The sequence below is a fragment of the Rana temporaria genome, chromosome 3 (genome assembly GCF_905171775.1).
Source record: "Rana temporaria chromosome 3, aRanTem1.1, whole genome shotgun sequence".
NCBI lineage: Eukaryota > Metazoa > Chordata > Amphibia > Anura > Ranidae > Rana > Rana temporaria.
The window spans coordinates 367,517,575-367,538,992 of record NC_053491.1 but is presented as its reverse complement, the minus strand read 5'-3'; the positions used below and the strand labels follow the sequence as shown (position 1 = coordinate 367,538,992).

Sequence of the window (21,418 nt, the reverse complement as noted above, 5' to 3'; positions counted from 1 at the left end):
CAGCCAGATCAGCTGTACACGGATTTGTGGATGGTATAATAAAAGATAAAAAAGCTGCCACAGGCAAAAAAATATGAATATAAATAGGGGGGGCTGCCTTATACCATTTTCTTTGTCCAAATGTCAGACAGCTCGGGGGAGCCTCCTGGCTTGTGATCGCCGTGTCAGTGACGCTGAACGCAAACTACCTGCAGGCAAAGCCTTCGTAGGGCTCCTACTTTGTATCAGCCTGGAGGAGAGGAGGCGGGATCTGGTACACTGTTCAAGGCTGGTCGGCCTATATTCTGCAGAATTCTTCCCATTAAGTGTGTTGTCTCTTCTACAGCAGATGCGCATAATTCACCCTCACAGCTGGCCCAGATTAATCAAACCGGAAGCCACCGCAAGCCAACCTTACGGCCTCCAGCGACGGGCAGCCACAGAAAAATTGCACATCTGTCCAATGGGAGTGAGGAAATAAGGGGCGCTTTATATTCAATTTGAACATTTTGTAAGCGTATTTGTAAACCCAAACAGTAAAATCTTATATAAGCTTTACCAAGGGTCAATAAGTCATGTTCACTTTTATTAAATCCACAGCTTTCATTATAATAATCCCTGATGATCCTGCCATGAAGGTTCTTGTTCATGCACTTCCTGTTACAGAATGACTACGCTCTCTCCTGGTCTGTTAATTCTGCTCTTGCATTGTTTTCCTGCCAAACCGGTCTTTGATAGAGACTACAAGTGCCTATTTCAAATCACATTACTCAGACATGGTCCACTGTTGCCTCCTTGAGGAAACCTGCCCTGTGTAATGCCATGCACCCATCACTGGAGTGCATGTAAACATGAAGGAACTGCAGCAGGAAGGTGCAGGAGATCAGTAGTACTGAGATATAAGAAAGGGTGAAAATAGGTAAAAAAAAGGATTTTAGAATAATAATAATAATAAAAAAATACATGATTGTCCACAACACAGACAACAAGCAACTGAAAGGAATGTAAAGCCCTGGAATGGCATGATTATTATTATTAGTATTATTTCTCGTTTGATGAACTCTGCTCTATTCTGTGCCCAAATGCTCCTCCAACAAAAGGGAAAATACACTTGTACGTGTAAAATGCGCATACAATGCACTATGTGTGTTTTCACACCATCCATCAGAGAGAAAAATGGCACAGACCAACGTGAACAGATCTGTACTGCACTTGATTGACAGCTTTACCAACTGACTGCTGATTTGCTGTGATGGGCTCCTGCACTTTGCACAATGCATTGTGCCCAAGCTGTTTTGAACATTCGTATAGTCAGTACATTCTTTGGCTTGACAGATGTCATTTGAAAGTACTTTAAACTTTTGTTGGCTTTTTGCAAATAATTTTGGAATGCATGAACTTTAGCAGATGAAAAAAAACATACACTGTTAGAAATTCATTCATTCAAGAATAATCCATCCTGCTCTTATGAATTTTCTCACCGCTGCTGTAGAAAGCAAACTTCAATTTCACCCCACTACAATTAGTAGTTTGAACGAACGTTATTAAAAAATAAAGTTTTAAATTAAAACTAGTGTATATCCAGCTTAGGTCTAGTCTAACATTGTTCTAATCATAACATTTAATGTTGCCCTGTATACAGACTATTCCAGCTTCCTTTGAAATTTTACAATCAATTTCCTTGAATGCAAAAATAAAAATGTATCGGACCACGTGTGGTTAATTTAGGTGTCCCAAATGGATCCAGGACACAATTATTGACAATATTGCCTGTGCATGGACATTATTGTGCCCTACCCCACCCATCCAGCTGGTCACCCTCACCCTGCACCTTCTCTTGTCTGTAACTGGCAGTGTCCAGGGAAAAAAGGAACACAGTATCACTTGTGTCTGAGGCCTCGTACACACGACAGAGTTTCTCGGCAGAATTCGGCAAGAAACTCGGTCAGAGCCGGATTCTGCCGAGAAACTCTGTCGTCTGTACACTTTCGGCCCGTTGGAGCCGCCGAGGAACTCGTCGAGAAAATAGAGAACATGTTCTCTATTTTCTCGTTGTTCTATGGGAGCTCTCGGCCCGCCGAGCTCCTCGGCGGCTTCAGGGCTGAACTCGACGAGGAACTAGACGTGTTTGGCACGTCGAGTTCCTCGGCCGTGTGTACGAGGCCTGAGAAGTCTGAAAGGTGTGCTGTCCACGGCTCTCCACAGGATATTCGGATGAATTCTCATTGTCGGATAGCTGCAGAGGAGATGAATTGTGCCGTGTGAGAGTCATTCAGCAGCTGCTGTTCGCTTTTCACCCAGGCTCTCTGAACCGCTGCCGTATGCGCTCCTCGCGTTTGTATTAGTGCCAATTAATCAGCGCTATTGTTGGGATTTGATTAGCAAACTATTGGCAAGGAAACGGGAACAATCGCTTTGTGAGTTTCATACCCTGGTACATCAAGAGCTTTGTAAAAGTCAGGGTGCCCCCTACCCCCACCCACTACACAACTTAAAGGAGGCTTCTACTTTACCCATTAAAACTCTTATTACTACAGAATCATGGCACACCTTGCATACAGGTTTTCATGCTGTTAAGCAGGCTATAAACTGAGTAATTTATTTCCTGTGGGGGGGGGGGCATGGGGGTATGTGGCGGGAGAAGCCTTTCCCACCAGAAGAAGTCAGTTTTGATTGCTTGGGATTATACAAGCCGCTAGCGATAATTGCATGCAAAATCCAGCAGGCTAGTTGCACCCAAGTTGATTGGTGGATCAACTTGGTACATTAAGCCTGCCCATACATGGCTCAAAACTCGGCCGGGTTCCTGCTGAACCAGCCAGGATTCTAACTGTCTATGGCCAACCTTACTGACCCTCAGTGTTGTCTCGATTTTTAGCGGTAAGGCAGCTTAAGCAAAGCATTGTCAACCTTTTCTGGGTGAGGATGGCTACACATAATGGTACTTACAAATTGTTTTGTGACAGTGCCATACAACAGTCCTGTTTTAGCTATAACGGGAGGAGTACTTTGGGTCACCCAGCAAGATCTCCCAAAAATAGTTTCAGTCTCCATTCACCCAGGGATTATTGAGAAGAAGTTGAACGGTCATAGTAAGGTTACCTTTTCATTATTCCCCTTTTATTTAGGGCCCTGGTGCCCAGCCTGTGGCCCTTAGGTATATGATGTTCGGCCCTCAGACCTCAGCAGTCTGTATTGGGAACATTGATTAGGGTAATAGCATTGATCTCTACTAGTCTCATGTAACATGTTCCCAATTTCATATTGTCTTTTGCAACATATCTTCAGCCAAAAATGTAGCATGCCCATACACTAACTGGCGGAACCCTCATTACCTCTATTAGGTCTGCAGTTCCTGACAGTCCTCTCAAGCATTACAAATATTGAACATTACGTACGGCCCGTTTGGTGATGTCATGGGCTGGCTTTGAGGCCCCATTTAGCTCATAAGTTGAAAACCCCAATTTAGGATCTAAACAGGATACCATTTCTGGTGTACATAGAGATCTGATGTTGAAATGTATGCAGAAAACCAAAGCTCTGTGGAATGACTAGAAATCTCCTGTCGGAAGTTTATTCTGTCTGTCCTTTGGATATGGTCACTGGGACAATGAACTCGGAATGACAGATGACCCCCTGACAAGTGATGGAAGCCAGAAGAGACAATATCGGCTCTGGGACATATAAGAGAATGCAACAGCCATCTTAAAGTGAACAGGTCATTAGTACATGCAGTACAAACAGGCAGTAGGGAGAGGTAGAAGAACAACATGCCATTGTGTTCTTAAAATTGCTTCTGCTTGTGCCCAGAAAGGCCTCAGTCCCTAGGAAAGGGCAGCATACAAATGTGGATTTCCAAGCTAGGGGCCTCCCCTTGATACCATAAAATAACGTGGGCACTGCAGCAACCTCGTAAGAGGTGGGCACACTGCATGATGGGATTTGGGCATGAGTCAAAGTGCAGATTTAGAGCAGTTGTGAGATTGGCACACCTTGGGGTTTATTTACTAAAGGCAAATCCACTTTGCACTACAAGTGCACTTGGGAGTGCAGTCGCTGTAGATCTGATGGGGACATGCAACGAAAATAAAAAACAGCATTTTTGCTTGCACATGATTGGATTATAGGAATCAGCAGAGCTTGCCCTCATTTCGATCTTCCCCTCAGATCCACAGCGACTGCTTTTCCAAGTGCACTTGTAGTGAAAAGTGGATTTGCCTTTTAGTAAATCAACCCCATTGGGTTCTGAGCCTCTTCCATTGGCAAAGGACTGCTAAAACCATCCTTCTGGGTATAGGCTGGGTATAGGGCATGGGTCATCTTTGGAGGACAGGGAAGTAAGCACATAGCTCTGATGCAGATTCATCTGTGGTAGGACATTGGTGTTCAGATAATATTTTTAAGCTTGTCTAGACTGTTGTATCCCCTACAGAATGGGAAAATTGGTCTCTGTGGATACCATTAACAATAATAAAAAAACAGCCAGAATGGAAAACATATCACATCTATGGCTGGGTTCATGCAATCACAAGAGGAAGGGCTACAGGAAGATCTAGGTACAGGTGACCACACACATACTGGAAAAAATGTATATTGATTTAGACTCATAATATGTTATATGTAAAAAGTCTAATGAAAGCATCAGATCAAAGGTCTAAGTGTGAGTGAAACATACTCTAACACTGGAGTTTCATAACAGGAACATTTTGGGGACTTAAAGGTCTTTTCCTTTTTTAGGGCTTGTGACTGCAGCCTGCTCTGATCTACAAGACTGGTAAAGTATACCAGGCATGTGTAATCTTACTTCTTGGTGTGCCTTGTGTATTTTTTGCAGCTCTGTGCAGTAATCTGGTGTGAAAATGGAACCACTCTGTAGGAGCTTCCTGTAATAAAGACCGGCCACTGCTGCTCTCCTTGTGCAGGGTGACTGGTCTGGTCTCCGCCCCCTCCTGTAGTTTTCTGCAGGCAGCCTGTAGTGGGAGGAGCTGCATGCCCCTCCTACAGTTCTCCTCTCTGTACAGTCTATGTACAACACAGTGATGTACAATGTGAATTTTTATACTTTGTAGCTATTGAGGAATCTTTTAAAAATAAAAACGTTGTGTCTGGAGTTCAGCTTTAAGGACGTGTGCGGTGTGCCATGCACAATGGCGTACTCAGTATGTTTAGACAGAAAAGATGTAGAGAACGGACAGCTTTGACCCCAGCAAAGAGAGAGCGGGAGATAAGAGTCCATTGTCCTCTGTATCCGGACTCTGCACACAGGCAAAGTCAATGATTAAATTGCATTGTTCCTGCTTTCCTCCCACTGCATTAATAAGTGTCATATTTACTGCTTTTCTTAACTCCTTCACTCCATGCCACCTTACACTCCATGTTATTGAAATGAAATCTCACAATGTGACAAGTGAGGTGACAATGACCAGCCAGTTGTAAGTCTTCAAAAATGTTCCAGAACACCTGAGAGTAATTCTGTAACTTTTAAGAACAAGGATGTAGGAAGCTTAGCTTTAGACCCTTTCACACTGGGCACGTTGGCGGTAAAGCTCATTTTAGCAGTGCTTTAATGCCGTTTAATCTGCGCTTTTCAGTCGCTATTAATCCCAATAGCTTTTCAATGCGGCACCCCAAAGGTACTGCTTGAAGGACTTTTCCTAATGTCCCGTAAGAGCACCACCACAGTGTGAAAAGACAAACTGAATGGGAGGCAGTTTTCAGGCACTATTTAGAGGCTAGTTCTAGCGCAAAAATGCCAGAAAACCGCCTCAGTGTGAAAGGGGTCTAAGGGAAAGATTTGAGAGGAAAACCTTTCCTCAACCATTACTCCTCCAATGTAATCTGAAATATACGATTACTTTAAGCTTTGTACATACAGGTTTTTTGTTCTTCAAAGTTTCATCCAAAGATGGCCATACGTGGATTGAAATTCAGCCAGTTCAGTGGGGATTAACTGAATTTTGTCCCCTGTATGGGCAGGCTGGTTGTACAAAAGTCGATCTACCAATTGACTTCTGCTGAACCAGCTTGTTGGGTTCTCCCTAATCAATCAGCACCGCAGGCTATAGCCGCAGCACTGATCAGTGCATTCTAATGGTGGGGAAGTCTTCCTGCTGTCAGAATAGACTAACTCAGTGGGGAGGATTCCCCCGTCCAGTGTGGATGGGGAAATCTAGTCTTTTTTTTCAACCCACTGGTTGCTTGGAAAAAAAAAAAAGCACTCGTCTATGGGCTGCTTAACAAGTGCCAGACACAAATAATTTTCCAGCTAACCTTTCCTAAGAGTTTGTAGAAATGCAAAAAGATGCCCAGAAATATTTACTTACAGTAAAATAAAAGCACAATATAGATGGAAATATTTAAATTGATGTTATCTAAGCAAATATTTTATTTATTAGGATTATTACTCATAGTAGTGTACTAATCTTTATTATTACTTTGTGATGTGCTAATCCTTTTAATCACATTTTCATTTTTATGCACGGATTGTTACCAAAGTATTGATTATTATATTTACCAATAGTAGTTCTTTTATATACCAATTGTTATTTTATGTAGATCCAATGTAAAACCACAAATATTATCGATTTAGATCCTCTTTGATGAAGTGGGTGAGTTTAGGCCCCTCAAAATAAGTTGGCTTTCTTCCTTGGTCCTCAGCCTGACCTTACATTGGAATAAATGTGATGCCTTAGTCCAAAATCCATTGTGCCCAGGGGTAATGGCAAGCAATCTACTATGTCTTCTCTTCCGAGGGAGGATAACGGGTAGTAGGATGTGGTACGCCTCATGCATTTTTCTATTCTGCACAAAGTGTGCCCATACCTTGAACATTTATTTTTCAAAATAATGCATGTTAAGTGCAAGTACCACTAGTTATGCAGCATAAACAATGTTTTTTTTAGCAAGATTTTAGGGGGCGACACTACAATCGCAGAAACACTTGGGCCACATTCACACTTGCGAATAGGCTCAACACCGATTACATGTGCGAACCCTAATGGGGGTTTCTAGTGATTAGCTAGACTCCCATTGAAAGTAATGGGAGTTTCCCAGTTAATCGTGGCCACTTGCAGGTGATTTCTGCATGAGCTGCAGAAGCCAGCAGCCTTCCTTTGCTTTCAATGGGACTGCCCACTGCGGTTCTCACATGTAATCGTTGTACTAGACCTGCACTGAAGACTGACAATTGAGGTTCTTCTAAAGCTGTCTTTAACAACATCCATTTCATTTTTTGATTGTTAGTGGGGTCAAATTGACACTTTAACCGCAGCGTCGAGAAAATTTGAAGGCGCAGGATGGAATTTCTTTCTCGAACAAACAACTTTTTAAGAGTACATGTGTTTTTTTGGGGGGTTTGGTCCATTCATTCCAAAAATCAAATGTTAACAGAAAATGAAATATTGAAGTCCTTTGAATGACATTTGTCAAGTCAGTGAATGTATTGAGAACTTTTTTAACAAAGCTACTAGAGTAGGGCTAGCTTTACTCGGTGGCCCGATAATAAAACGTCAAAGGCTTTGCCCTAAATAGGATTCCCATTTTCTGACCCTGAAATAAACGTTCTCACCTTCCTTTATTCCCTGCTACACCTTCCAAACTATGTGCTTAAAGCGAGACAGTTAGGGTCGTTGTTCATAAATGCTCAGATCACTGAATTGTTAACGGAATCACCATGAATTACAGTTCGAGTAAAGCAGGGTATACACATTGAGTTTTTTTTTTTGTTCATTCAACCAGTTAATTGAATGAAAAAAATAAAAAAATAAAAATAAAAACCTCACAGATCCCCACAAGATATGTGGATGCAGGAATCTCTCCCGCTGCATCTTGGTATTCTAACAGTAGGGCCTCCCTCTGTCAGAATACATTGATCAGCGCTGCAACCAATGGCTGGAAGCGCGGATTGAATACTGGCTTTCCAGCAAGACCGTATGACAGAAGCTGTGTCTGCTGTGCCCAAGTAGAACAATTAGCACAGTCACTAAGCAGCACTACTAATCAGGTGTATGTATTGTTTGAATCTATTTGTTCTATGTACAGATATAACTACAACAAAAGCATAAAACATACCATTAAGATTTTTTAACATTGGGTTGGGTTCACACAGTCTTATGAGCATTGACAAAAACGTTAAGACAATAGGGCTGCTCTGTATTAAGTAGGGGATATGTTGACATTGTTCTGTGCAGTCCGCCTACCCCCCTCCCCGTGCCCATTGTTTGGTGTCCTTACCTGTAGTTGGAGAGGCCCCAGGCCTGGCGTTGCCGCGGCAGCAGCTGCCATGGTAGTGGGAATCAGCTGAAGGGGGTAGGGGTCACCTAAGTGAGAGAATAAGAGAGGCGTCATCACCTTTTATCTCCTCTCCACCTGCAAATTAAACTCCAGCATTCTCCGCTCGCAAAGCCGCCTTTTGTGTGCCGCGCACAGGCCTAATGAAAAGGCCCATTGTGCTGCTTTTTACCAACGCCACGCACAATGGCAGCCAGGAGCGGCTGGTGGATAAAAGGCGCTAGGCAATTAAGGCGGAAACCTCATCCTTCACCGGTTTTCACTAATTTTTTTATTTTTTACTTTTTATTTTTACTTTGTGTTCTCAAAAAAAAAACACAGGAGCTGTGCAGATTACAGCAAACATCACTAGATCTGCAAGGAGAAGTAGATTCATTGTATCTAAGAATGATCCATTCTCTCTGCAAGGTTGGTCTTGCCATGTAAATAAATTGATTATTTGAATTATTCCACTTATATTACTGATCATTATATTATGGAGATTATTGGAATAAACAGTTGCCAGGAAATTGGATACAGAGATGGACTTTGTTCTATCAATATTCTTATATGTACATTCACCAATCTCAACTTTATACAATAATGTCAATATTCAGGCTTACAGTGGGCCTGTTAACAGACATACACCAATCAGCCATAACATTATAACCACCCACATCCATTTTGAGCAGGTCCCTCTTCTGCAACCAAAACAGGCTGTGGATATGGGTCAGCATGGGCACCCTGGCCAGTCTGCGGCTACAGAGCCTCATAGGGAACAAACTGAGATGCACTTAAATGTATGTTTTGACAGCTTTCTATCACAACCAGCATTCACTTTTTCAGCAATTCGAAATACTGTAGTTTTTCTATTGGATCACTAAACCTTGCTAGCCCATAACCCTGTCGCTGGTTTTCCTTTCTTGGACGAATTTTGGAAGGTCCTGACCACCGCAGACCGGGAACATCCCACAATACCTGCAGTTTTGGAGATGCTCAGGACCAGCTGTCCAACAACTACAATTTGGCCCTTGTCAAAGTCGCTCAAATCCTTACACTTGCCCATTTTTTTCTGCTTTCAACATAACTTCAGGGACAACACGTTCACTTGCTGCCTAATATATGCCACCCACTTTCAGATGCCACTGTCACTAGATAATCAATGTTATTCAAGTTACTGGATAGTGGTCATAATGTTACGGCTGATTGGTGTATATTTTAACATTAACAGTACATTATGCTAAACAATGTGTCAGTGTGACACTTCCAGGTATTCATTACCTCTCACAGAGATCACAGTACTCCCCCTGACAATGCCTTCAGTGAAGTTTGCTCTCTGCGGATGTCACGGATATCAGTCCAGGCACCGCGCCATTGTGACAATAAAGTCTGGATCGGCAAGGTGCCTGGACTGACACTCATCTCAGCCTCTCAGCGAGCCGATGAGAGCCTGAGCTGGCCGATCCCCGCCCCTCCACAGCTCAGCGCTCCAATGAGCGTGGAGGGGCAAAGCGGAGAGCTGCTGATTGACAGTCAGTAGCTCTCTCCTAAGGGAGCTGTGAGAACAGATCCATCGGCGGTGTTGAATCGCTCAGTTCTCAATGCAGAGGCCCCCGGGAACAGATACAGCATCGGACCCATGCCGCATCCACCTAGGTAAGTATAATGGAGGAAAAAACCCCCAAACCCAGACTTCTCTTTTAATGCATTGTTTGCACTTTTTCAGTTTCTCTGTACCCCCCTCCCCCCTGTGTGAAGGGGAAAAGAGGGGGAGACGAGATCAGCACTGTGAACCGCTACATCTATTCTCCCCTTTTCCTCTTCACACAGCACTCAAGCAGCAACAGGAGCGATTGGCTCTTGCGGCTGTCAATCAGATGCAATGAAGAGGAAATGGGGGGCAGGCCTAAGTCCCGCTGTGCAAGTCTAATTGAGCGCGGCTCCATAGACACACAGGTCGGGAGCGTGCAGACTATGCTCTCCCCAGCAGCTATGGTAGTCCTAAAAAGAAGAGAAGGAGCCAAGATCGCCACCAGGGATCCCAGAAGAGGAGGATCTGGGCCACTCTGTGCAATAAAACTGCACAGAGCAGGCAAATATAACATTTTTTCCCCATTAAAATAACAAACAACAAGCACAGCTTTTATGAAAAAATATACTGCTGATGTAAAGTCAGGTCAGTTGACAAAACAGGAATTTGTGCAGACATATAAAGTTATTAACAGGTTCACTTTAATACAGTTGCACTCTGGGTCTCTGTGCTTATCTATGCAATGCAGGCAGATCACAGCTGGTGGAATGGGTAGTGAGAGTGCTGTGTAAATGAAAACATCACTGCACTCCTCTCAAGAGTCCTCATCTATAGTGCATGCATTGGGATGACCCTTGAGAGGAGTTCTATAAATATTAAAATGCCTTGATTTTCGGGAGTCAGTCTGGAGTTTTAAGCCCCTGGCAGGCTTTATTTGCATGTAGACCACCATAGGTAACTCCCACGTGTGATTCTGAGCCTCCGTGATGGAAAGAACTGAAATCCAATGAATGAAGGGGGCAGGGCCACATTCACAGCCAATAAAGAACGCCTCTGATAGCTATCATCCCCTTTCCCAGGGAATATCTTCCGTGCTAAATTTTGGCCTGATCATTACAGGCAATGCAGAATTCATCTCAGGTATGTCCTGTGTCAGTGCACAAAATCTGACACACAATGACTGCAAATCACATAGGCTAGCTGGAAACTTTCAGCCAGTCAATGTGGTTAGCCATTTATCTTTGTTAGCTGTACAATTCAACATGGACACGCCCTCTTTGGACTGCACTATGGTCCCAACGTCTGCCCTTCGCTTTCACTATATGAACGGTCTTCCACTGTCAGATTATTTGTTAATGATTGACGTAAACATCCCCCATCTATCGGCTCACTGCTTATTTTAGTGAACTGCAATAATGCGATCAGAGGGTGGATGAAATGTAATAAACTTGCAGCTATGTGGAAAGGGAGTTTTAGGCTCTTCCCGTACAGTGAATCGGAATCAGCGAAGCATTTGGCCATTGAATTAGTGTGATATGATTATCTCCTTATCTCTGCAATGTCGTGTGATGTGGTCGGTGCGCTGCCGATCCAGAAAACGTGTTCCGCCGAGCGCAAGGCCCTATTTTCTCCAGTGCAGTGACTCTCTAAAGAGGCGCATCTAATGTCAGAGGGTGAGCGGGATGCACAGTGTCTTAAAAGGCAGTCATGAAACAAAACCATTTCTTTGATGCTTACAGATAAACAATTTATACAATGTTCTGCAAAGGGGCCAATAGATACAATGTAGCATTATAAGGACACACCATGCTTCAGTCAGAGGCAAGTCCACCAAGCTTTATCTGCCACTGGCTTCATTTAGGGATGTTTCATAGTCCTTACATGATCAGTCTACCACTTTTGGTACTGGTAGCTGACTGTAGCCATACAAAAAAAAAATCTTCAATAGATGTTGGAGAACCAAACTCCCTGACAGTCTCTATCCCTTGAGGACTCTATTGATAAGATATTCATTCCTGGGTCTGCAAATCTGCAATGCCCCCTGCTTAGTTACTGGTTCTGCACACCTGTTGGGCCCATTAGGTGGGGTTCTCATTTTTTCACCCACTAGGAGGGGTTCCTGCTATCCTTGTGCCCACTAGGAGGGGTTCCTGCTATCCTTGTGCCCATTAGGAGGGGTTCCCTCTATCCTTGTGCCCACTAGGAGCGGTTCCCACTATCCTTGTGCCTATTAGGAGGGGTTCCCACTATCCTTGTGCCCATTAGGAGGGGTTCCCACTATCCTTGTGCCCATTAGGAGGGGTTCCCACTATCACTGCACCCATTAGGAGGGGTTTCCTCTATCCTTGTGCTCATTAGGAGGGGTTTCCCCCCATTCTTGCTTTGAGCTCCTGGGTCTACAGACCTGTTCCTAGGTCTACAGACCTGTTGTGCCCATTGGGAGGGGTTACGACCATCGCTGTGCTGAATTCTCTGGTCTACACACCTACTGTGCCAATTATGAGGGTTTTCTGCCATCCCTGTGCTTCTCTGATCTACATACCCTTTGTGTCCATTATGAGGGGTCCCCGCCATCCCATGTGCCAAGTTCTAAGGTTTACACACCTGCTGTACTCATTAGGAGTACCCCTGTTAGATTTTTCTTTTACTTTATCAAATTTGAAATGTAAAAAGGAGGAGGTGGGATGCCCCAAAATACGCATTATCAGAGCGGGCAAATATAGCCTGAGGCAAATGACACCGCTGATGTGCCCAAATAGTATAATGGCAGAGATGATGTTAGACAACTAGATGTCACCTGCAACGGAAATCTAATTTTTATCTTAAGAAACAAGGGAAGGGGTCTTTACTGTCTGGCCTGTGTGTGACAGTCTCCATGTGATTGGTTTCTGCAGACCACACATACATTTTCGTTTGCACTATTCATGACAAACATTATGCTTCATTGTCCTACAGAGGAGATCTCTGTAGAAAAGCCACAAAGGCACATTATCTGGATGGTGCAATGATTCTTTATAATTAACCAAATCAGCGGGATGTCTGAACCTGAAACGTCCTCAAGATGTTCCATTACCTGATGCTAATTAACGGTGAAAAGGTTTTTCATTTAGCTGATAAAACTAGCAAGTATTTAACATCAAGAACACAGATTAGAAAAGAAAATGATTGTCTACCAGAGCTCCCACCAGACATCCCTCCCGACTTGGTCAGATGGAGGGATGTTCCGTGATTTATAACCTCAGCTCATTAACTTCCATAGGATAGAGAGGGCTGTATGAATCCCGAGCCCCTATGTAAGGTCAGCCAAGCCAGCAAGGACAGGATTGTAAGGTGGAGGCCACGGAGAATTAAAAACATTAATAACTGAATTGCGGCCCCAATCCTACTAAACGGTCTGTGGCAGATTTCACATAAGGGTTAGACCTCACACAGCCTTTCGCTTTCCTGTGGAAGTTGAGGCTGAACTCCAACCTTCCCTTCAGTCTTGCACAGTTATACAAGCTCCTCTCCTGAACAGGATTGGCTTATGCCCCGTACACACGATTGGGATTCCCGGCGGTAAAAAGTCCGCCGGGAATCCCGTGGGGGAAAGAAAACCAAGAACCTGCACGGTCACTTTCCCTGTGTACACACCAAAGGTTTTCCCGCCAGGAAAACTGAAGTGAGAGCTTTGGCCGAGAATCCCGGCCGTGTGTAGGAAAACTGCCCAGAAAAAGACCGCCAGGAAATGCGGCAGGAAAAAAAAGAGAACATGTTCTCATTTTCCTGCCGCCATTCCCGGCGGTTTTCCCGGCGGGAAAACTGCCATGGAGCATACACACGACCAGTTTTCCTGGCCAAAATTTGTCATGGCAGTTTTCACGAAGGGAAATCTGGTCATGTGTACGAGGCATTACTCTGATTTCACTGCACACCGTGAGCTTCTAGGGTGCAATATAAGTTTCAGCAAGTCAGATACTGCCTAGAGGACATCCAACATCATTCAGTCTTTTCCTCTCCCCCCCTTCATTAATTGGATTTCAGTTCTTTCAATCCTGCCGTCTCATCATCACATGTGGGCATTGCTTAGGGTGGTCTGCATGCAAATACAGGCTGCCTAGTAACGGCCACTCCTCCAGACTGACATCCACTCAAGACATTTTGATACTTGCGCACCTCCCAAAGGCAGCACACTGCTTGCATCAGGACTGAAAGATCTTGGGAGGAGTACTGAGGCAGGGTGCTGTGATGTTTTCAGTAAGTTATGTATAGCACCTCCCACCAGCCATTATCTGCCCTCACTGCACAGAGAAGCGCAGGAACCTAGTGACAAAATCTCTGGATCTAAAACAAGTATGTAATGAAAACAGAAAGGTTGAATTAAAACATTTCATTAGCATATTGATGGGAAGGGGGGTGGGGTTTGGGAACCAGGCAAGGCAACATATGAGCAGATTAAACTTCAGCTTTAAGGAGCTAAAGGCTGCAAGTCGCTCAGCAGTCCCCTCTCAGAATAAATCTGGCCATACACGACAAGAATTTTGTTAAAAAAATCTTCAATTTTAGAAATGATTTTATTCAATTTTCTAATCATTAGTGAATGTGGTTTTGTTCAGAAAAGTCCATTCACTCCGAATTTTAAAATGTTAAAAAAATCTAAAATGTTTTTGAAGGACAATCATCATGTTCTAAATTTGCAAATAAATGATTGCTTCATTTTTTTATCCCTCTCCACATACCTATGGCTCTATATTGTTTATAAAAGATCTGTGTAAAAAAAATAATAATAATTTAAATCACCTTTGGTGTGGTCAAATGATCGAGAAGCTGCGGCTTCTCCATATCTAGGGGCACTCAATAACCGGGCTGAATTCACGTGACATCGCCCACCAGCTTTTATTGCCTCCCTGTTAGAGCTCCCTCCTATTCTTGGGAGCAGCTGATCGCTGACATAGGGGAGCCACCGAAACAGATCTAGAAAAAGGCATTTACACAGATCCCTGTTACAAACAGTATGTGACATTGGTGTGAGGAGGGGCAAGCAACATTTCATTTTTACTTCCACTTTAAGGTATAAATGAACCAAAAACAGAGATAATTGATTAGGAGAACTTGAGAGGAAACCGCACCAATCAACCGCTTGAAAACCATGGTACAATATATAAAGAACTGCGGATAACAGACTTTGTTGATGGTGGTGCCCCCTATAGGTGACTCCAAGAAGCCGATAGGTGCGGATCTCCTTACTATTATACAAGATGACTTACTGCAACCGGCCTTGTAGCTGAATCCCGGAGGAATGAGAAATCCTTGCTGGGCTGCAGCTGCGGCCGCGAGCGTCCTCTGATCAGGAGGGAACACGGGGATCATTAAAGGGGGCAACTGACCCTGAACCTGCAGAAGATAAAAGAAAGGAATTATTATTATGAGTGTTTAAATATGCCACTTACTGTCCATCATAATTATTATCTTTGTACCTTAAGAGGTTTCAACCCCTCTCACTTATATATATTATACATATTTCCTTATCACATTCAGAATCTATACATTGAGCGCACAAATGAACAGCTGGGAGGAATTTTTTCGCCTCGTTCTCCTCGGCAGAGCGCCACAAAACTTTTTTTTTTTTTTAATGGTTTCCAAGGATAAAAGTGACTTTGCCAAGCGAAGAGGCTCCAAAACAGACCTCAAAAACACTAATAGAAAGACAGATGGTTCTGCTGAGACGGCGGCTGCCAAAAACAGAGGGAAATAAATAAATAAAAATAAAATGGATGTTATTGAGGCTGATTGTAAAAGTCCTTTAATTGCTGCCAATGTGGACGTGGATCTCAGATGCTCGGGCTGCGGACAAGGACCAGGAGGGAGAGGAGGCTCCATGACCTTGCTCTGACAATGGTAACTACTCCACGCTCCCAAGAGGGGGTCAAGTCTATCACGTTCCTGGAGTCTGGACATTTTTTATTGTGAAGTTCAGCACCTCCTGAAAATCTTCATTCATTAAATAAAAAAATACCTAATTGCCCACTTGAGTAGATGCAACTAGCAGGCCCAGCATGCCCTCCTATAGGCAAAAGTGAACCTGTCGGTACCTTTAAAGGTTTGCATGAATAAATTGCTGATATTCAACAATGGTATTATTTTTCATAAAAGCGCCACCATTTATCATTAATAAAAAAATCTTATCTCCATTCTCCACCCAGTGACTAGGCTTAGGCTGAGCTGCAGGCAGTAAGAAGCTTTATCTCAGTCTCCTCTCCACCAGTGATCAGACTGGAACATTGTTACCTGGATTTACAGGACGGTCTCATCTCTGAGCTGGCATCTCAGGCTAGGTTCACACTGATGCGATGCAGGAACCACAGTGGTCCCTGAGTGAGTTTCCGCATTGCATCTAAATCACAGGCAGTTCACAATGCGCTCTGCAAACCGCTGTGGGTGTCAATATGCAGATAATAACACCCCCAAAGCGGTTTGCAGAACGCAGTACGAACTGTGAAATCAGATCGCTAACACCCACGCGATCTGATTCCAGTGCAGACCAAAAAAAAAGGGTCCTGCACCATTTTGGTGCGAATGCGATTTCAGCCAAAGAAACTGTATGGCTGAATTTGCATCGCACAGACATCGCATGTGATGTGCACAGGGTGGTGCAAATCTCATGCAATGTCTGCAATCGCAATAGTGTAAACCAAGCCTCAGTCTGGAGTCAGTAGATGGTGACCCTGGAGGATGCCTGAAAAAAAGATGGATCTCTGGGAAAAGTAAGAAATACCTGGAAGTGTTACACTGGCCCATTGCTGAGCATGCATGGACTAAATATGAAAACATATCTGATGACAGGTCCAGGCAGTGCAGATAGGCAAATGCTTCATGACTCACTGAATGTGTGGAATGAGGGGCAATAGGAACAGGCTATAGGTAACACAGACCGGCACAAAGCCAAGAAGTTATGGAGTGTGGTGGGTGGAGCTTGATGGGGACCTGAGAGTATTTACCAATCAGGTCCACTGTGCTGTTGATTGACAGCGCATGGTAGTGGGTGGATCAATAGCTGCGGCTCAGTTCAGTGAAATGTCATATAAAAGAAGGGCAGACCTGATGAGTAATTGGTCTCCGAGTTCTCCCATCCTCAAGTAATTTCCCAAATACAGGCATTGCCATATTTGGGTAATGACATCACCAGTATCCTGACCCCATTGTTTACTTGTAGCTTTCAGCCAAGGAATTCAGCCCAGGCTGACAGCTGAGTGGGGACGGGGATACAGCCCTGTACGGAAAGATGTCACATATATGACAACTTCCTAGTACAGACATGCCTCACGCTAAGCACTGCGGTACTTCCGTACATCAGCTCAGATCAGTTATTTATTATTATGTGCCATCAGTTTCCCAATTCGGGAACTGGCGGTAATTCTTTAAGAATCGGTCACTGCCATAGCGACTGGTTTCGTGAAAGTGACGGAAGTTTGAACGACCTGAATTTAGCATACATGTTGCAAACCCTTGGCTGAATTAGGCGCAGGGAACCATCGCCATAACATTTTCATTACAGCTTGACTGAATTCCCCTGATGGAGAACGATTTAAAAAAGAAATTATATTCTGGAATATGTAGACGTGTATCTGTGTTGCCCCATTTAATAAAGCAGTCTGTAGGCGAGAGCCACATGTTGGCCTCATTGTACACACACACACGGAAACATGATCTCTTCAGCAGATCTCTCTCTAGCGAATGACTCCGTGTAATTCAGTTTCCCAACCACTGTTCTCATTAAGAGACAATTGAACTGGGAACTTTTGTGTTTTTTCTTTTCTGTTCCTGTCTTTGTGGTTTCTCTCCCAGCTCCAGCCCCGCTGACGGTTCTCCTGGCGAGGAGCACCACTGCACTAATCACACAATTATTGTGCTGGGAACAGTTTAATTCAGCATTTTGTTCCCGACCACAGAACAATTACCCAACAATTTTGGTTAACCAGGAAACGCTGCAGCCCGGAGAGGGACCGGTTCAGTGTTACGTACGCGTCCGACTTTATTGCTCTGCACAGAAGCCGCTGAGCAGCCGCTTAGCTCTAGCAAACTGCGCTGGGCCGCTTTGCTGATCCGGGACCATCGGCGCACCCCCAGACTAATAAAGTCTAAATTAATTACAAGAGATTTTATTGACTTCTTTATCTGTATCAGCAGAGCAGTTTTAATTATACATCAGCATGTTAACGAGACAGAAATGAATTTGTGGTTGGCTTCAGCGATGAGGAGATGCAGAGAGCGGTAATCCTCGTGATTACAAGATACGCTGGCGCAGGGAGGGTAGTGTTGTACCAGAACCAGCAGGAGGGTGAAGCGGGTTAGCTGAGCGACTGCTGGGAGGGTGAGTCCGATGCCTGCTCACTTGGCCAATCCAGCAGAGCGCTGTCACTTTTTAGATAATATAGCATTACAGTGACAGGAAACCGTCACAGTTAGGGCCATCCTGCAGGTGGATAAAGCTACAGAACCATCATGGCTGCCACCATTTGCATTATTTACCACAATCCTTTCTTTACTGATATGTAAAAGTTAGGCTTAATTCCACTTCAAGCAAATTGTATTTGGTGAATCTTTTGCAAAGTTTATTTGCTGGAGTTTCTGCCAGTAACAGCACTCCGTGTTGCAGGCTGACCACGCTTAGCCGCCACCGCCGCCAACCATGCCTGTGCAAGCTCCTCAGTTAGTCACTGGGCCACTGTCTATCATACACGTCACCCAGTGGGCAAATCATTTTTATGATTGTAGATAGATGTAAACCCTAGCATTTAAGTCTCATATAAGCTTTAACATTTTAATGTAATTTAAAGTTTCGTTGAGACACTTCCTGTTATTGGGTGACAATGCTCTGTTTCTGTCTACCAGTTGTGCTGTTGCACTTCCGTCCTGTCTTATAGGCTTCTAATTGAGACTTTCAACACGGGCAAGGTCCAATGTTGTCACCATCATGAAAGCGAACCCTGATGCCGCGTACACAAAACCGTTTTTCATGACGAGAAAAATGCCATTTTTTTAATTGGTCATTAAAAACGACCGTGAGTATGCTCCAGAGCATTTTTCTCAACGTGAAAAATGGGCATTAAAAATTTAGAACATGCTCTAATTTTTCTTGTTGTTTTTCACGTCATGAAAAACGGTCGTGTGTAGGCTTTAACAACAGGAAAAAAATGTGCATGCTCAGAAGCAAGTTATGAGACGGGAGCACTCTGTTAATGTACAGAACTGATATGCGCTACATCTCATGAATCGAGGATGACAAATATGAATATTTTCTTTTTTTCCCCCATTGCGATCTGAGAATTCTCCAACCCGTTAATGTGTCTGTTCTGCACGGTGGGAGTCCATTTGTTTGGATGAATTGGTTATTTATGGGCGATCGGTGATGTATGTGCAGCTTATGATCATGTGGTGGGCGGGCAGCCAGAAACAATACAGGGGCGGAGGGCGCAAAGCGCTGGAGAATGCAATAAGCCCCCAACACTTCAACGCAAAGCTCTCAGCAGCTGTGCGTCACATGACCAGCGTCAACAATGGCCAAAACCCCGACCTCTCCTCTGCTTCTTCCTGAGCTCCCTCCCTCCCTGACTGGCGGTAGAACAAGGGGATTTGTGTCTCATTCTTCTTTTTTAATCAGCCCTTTTCTGATCATCCTCCCCGTTTTAGCCTTTGGCCTAGAATTCTGAGCACAATAGCATTGCGTCCATCTGTGCTCTCCATTAAACCTCAGTAATCCCTGCACGAACAGCTGGACGCACACATTACACACACTGTGCCCTCTCTGCAGATCTGTTCGGCTACAATGCCTGACATCCATGGGGTGGAGGGCTTCCTAGGAAATGGCAAAAGAGATTGCACCCAACTAAAATGAGAGAGAATATTGAGCATATCAAGAAAAGGAGAGATGTGAGTTTTATTCATTGCTGTCTTTACATTGCCTATATGGCTGGACAAAACTGGCAGATTTCCCCTCACTTCCTCTCTGGTGAAACCTTCGTCACCTGGATAGGAAGCGATGAGAAATCTTTCTAATGGAACCCCAGATAGCAGTAATAACTTAACATGAGACGCACTTTATCTTCCCATAATTTTTTACATTGGATTGAGGGGTATACCATCATTGCCAGCCAAACAGGCTCTAATACAAATTACTGATATCCCAACACGTGTCATGTATTGGGGGCTGGAAGTCAGAGCTGTTTAGGTGCTGCCAGCTTGAGGGGGGTTTGGACAGCTTACATAAGAGAACACAGAGAAGCATTCGAAGCCTTGTCCAGTGTCTAATGTTGAGTCAGAGGGTGGAGACGGGGCAGTGAAACAGGAAGTTGTAAGCCAAGTCCTGTATGATGCCATTGCCTAGGCTGAATCAGTTGAGGATGTAAGGATCACAAGACTGGCTGAACAGGCTTCCAGATCTTCAGGCAGATAAAATACGATTGGGGAAGGGGGTGGGGTTACAAAAACTGGAGAAGACAGAATCTGGAGTAGCTGTGCATAGTAAGCAGTCAGCTTCCAGCTTTAGCTTGCTCAATTGAAGCAGAACTAAACCCTCCCAACCCTTTCAGTCAAGGAAGCGGCCATTTTTGCCTCGGTTTGAGCTGCAACTGCCATGATGCTGCACATGTGATCAGTTATGACACCAGCCATTTGATGGCTTGACAGTTTGGCTAAGAGTACAAGCAAATGTGACAGTTAGCATTCCTGCCATGCGGTAATGTAACTTTTTTTTTTAAAACTGTTAAATCAATGGATTTAGTTTCTTTTTTTAAACATAAAAAAAAATAAAGCTAGAATCTGATTGGTTGCCATGCACAGCTTCAGATTCTGGATGCTGCTGCCTTAGTAAATTTCCCTGTGTTTATTGCATCTGACTTTCTGTGACAGATCAGCCATAGTCGCTGGTTGGGCGTGCAAATCTTGTCCAAATGCTGATCAATAAACCTATCGATAGCATATCAATCATAAGCTGGGAGGATTGGGAGGCTGTTGCCTGGCTCCCACCTTATATGAAGACTAAAAAGGCCAAAAACAAACAAGCAACATGGTGGTCATCACCAAATCTGACAAATTCACCCAATTACCTTTTCGGTAGGGTAGAGTCAAAGATGTTTGCGAGGATCAGTTAATCATTTGTGGTGCAGAAAAATTTTCAGGAAAATTAAGAATTTAACAAGCTGCCAGCAAGATAAAGGAATTCAGGAATGCTGTGCCCCAGGCCCCGCCTCCCTGGTATCAGGTCCTATCACTTAGCAGGAGAAGAGGAAACAAAGGACTATTTCACCAGATTTATAAATGGGTTTGTTTGTGGTTTGGCATCCATTAAGCATATGGTCTCCGTCATCCCAAAACAGGGGAAATCTGCATGGAAATGCTCCGTAAGGAGTCGCTCCATCCAGAACTGATATTTTAGAGGGAAACAACCCGAGAGACACTCAGGCAGTAAGAATGCTACTAAGATCTATTAAAAGGGGTCTTCAAGATTCCGCTGGATTCTACTTTTTTTTATTAAAAAGAGTGCAGCAGCAGTAGTAAGACTTTTAGTAGCAGCCATACAAGGCAAGGGATTGGGCGCTTTAGTAAGGTAGTCTTTCTGCAGGAGAATAGTATAGATCAATGTCAGGTGCAACCCTTTTAGCA

General features: G+C 43.9%; 1 protein-coding gene across 4 annotated transcripts in view; it reads right to left on the bottom strand.

The window, feature by feature from the left end:
* Positions 1-21,418, bottom strand: part of SOX5 (SRY-box transcription factor 5) — a 282,377-nt gene that overhangs the window by 58,027 nt on the left and 202,932 nt on the right. For all 4 annotated transcript variants that reach the window (XM_040345422.1, XM_040345423.1, XM_040345425.1 and 1 more), the window contains 2 exons: positions 15,025-15,151; positions 8,212-8,297 (listed from right to left, as the gene is read on the bottom strand). In XM_040345422.1, coding sequence (XP_040201356.1) covers positions 8,212-8,297; positions 15,025-15,151 — 213 coding nt within the window. The remainder of the gene's footprint in view (positions 1-8,211; positions 8,298-15,024; positions 15,152-21,418) is intronic.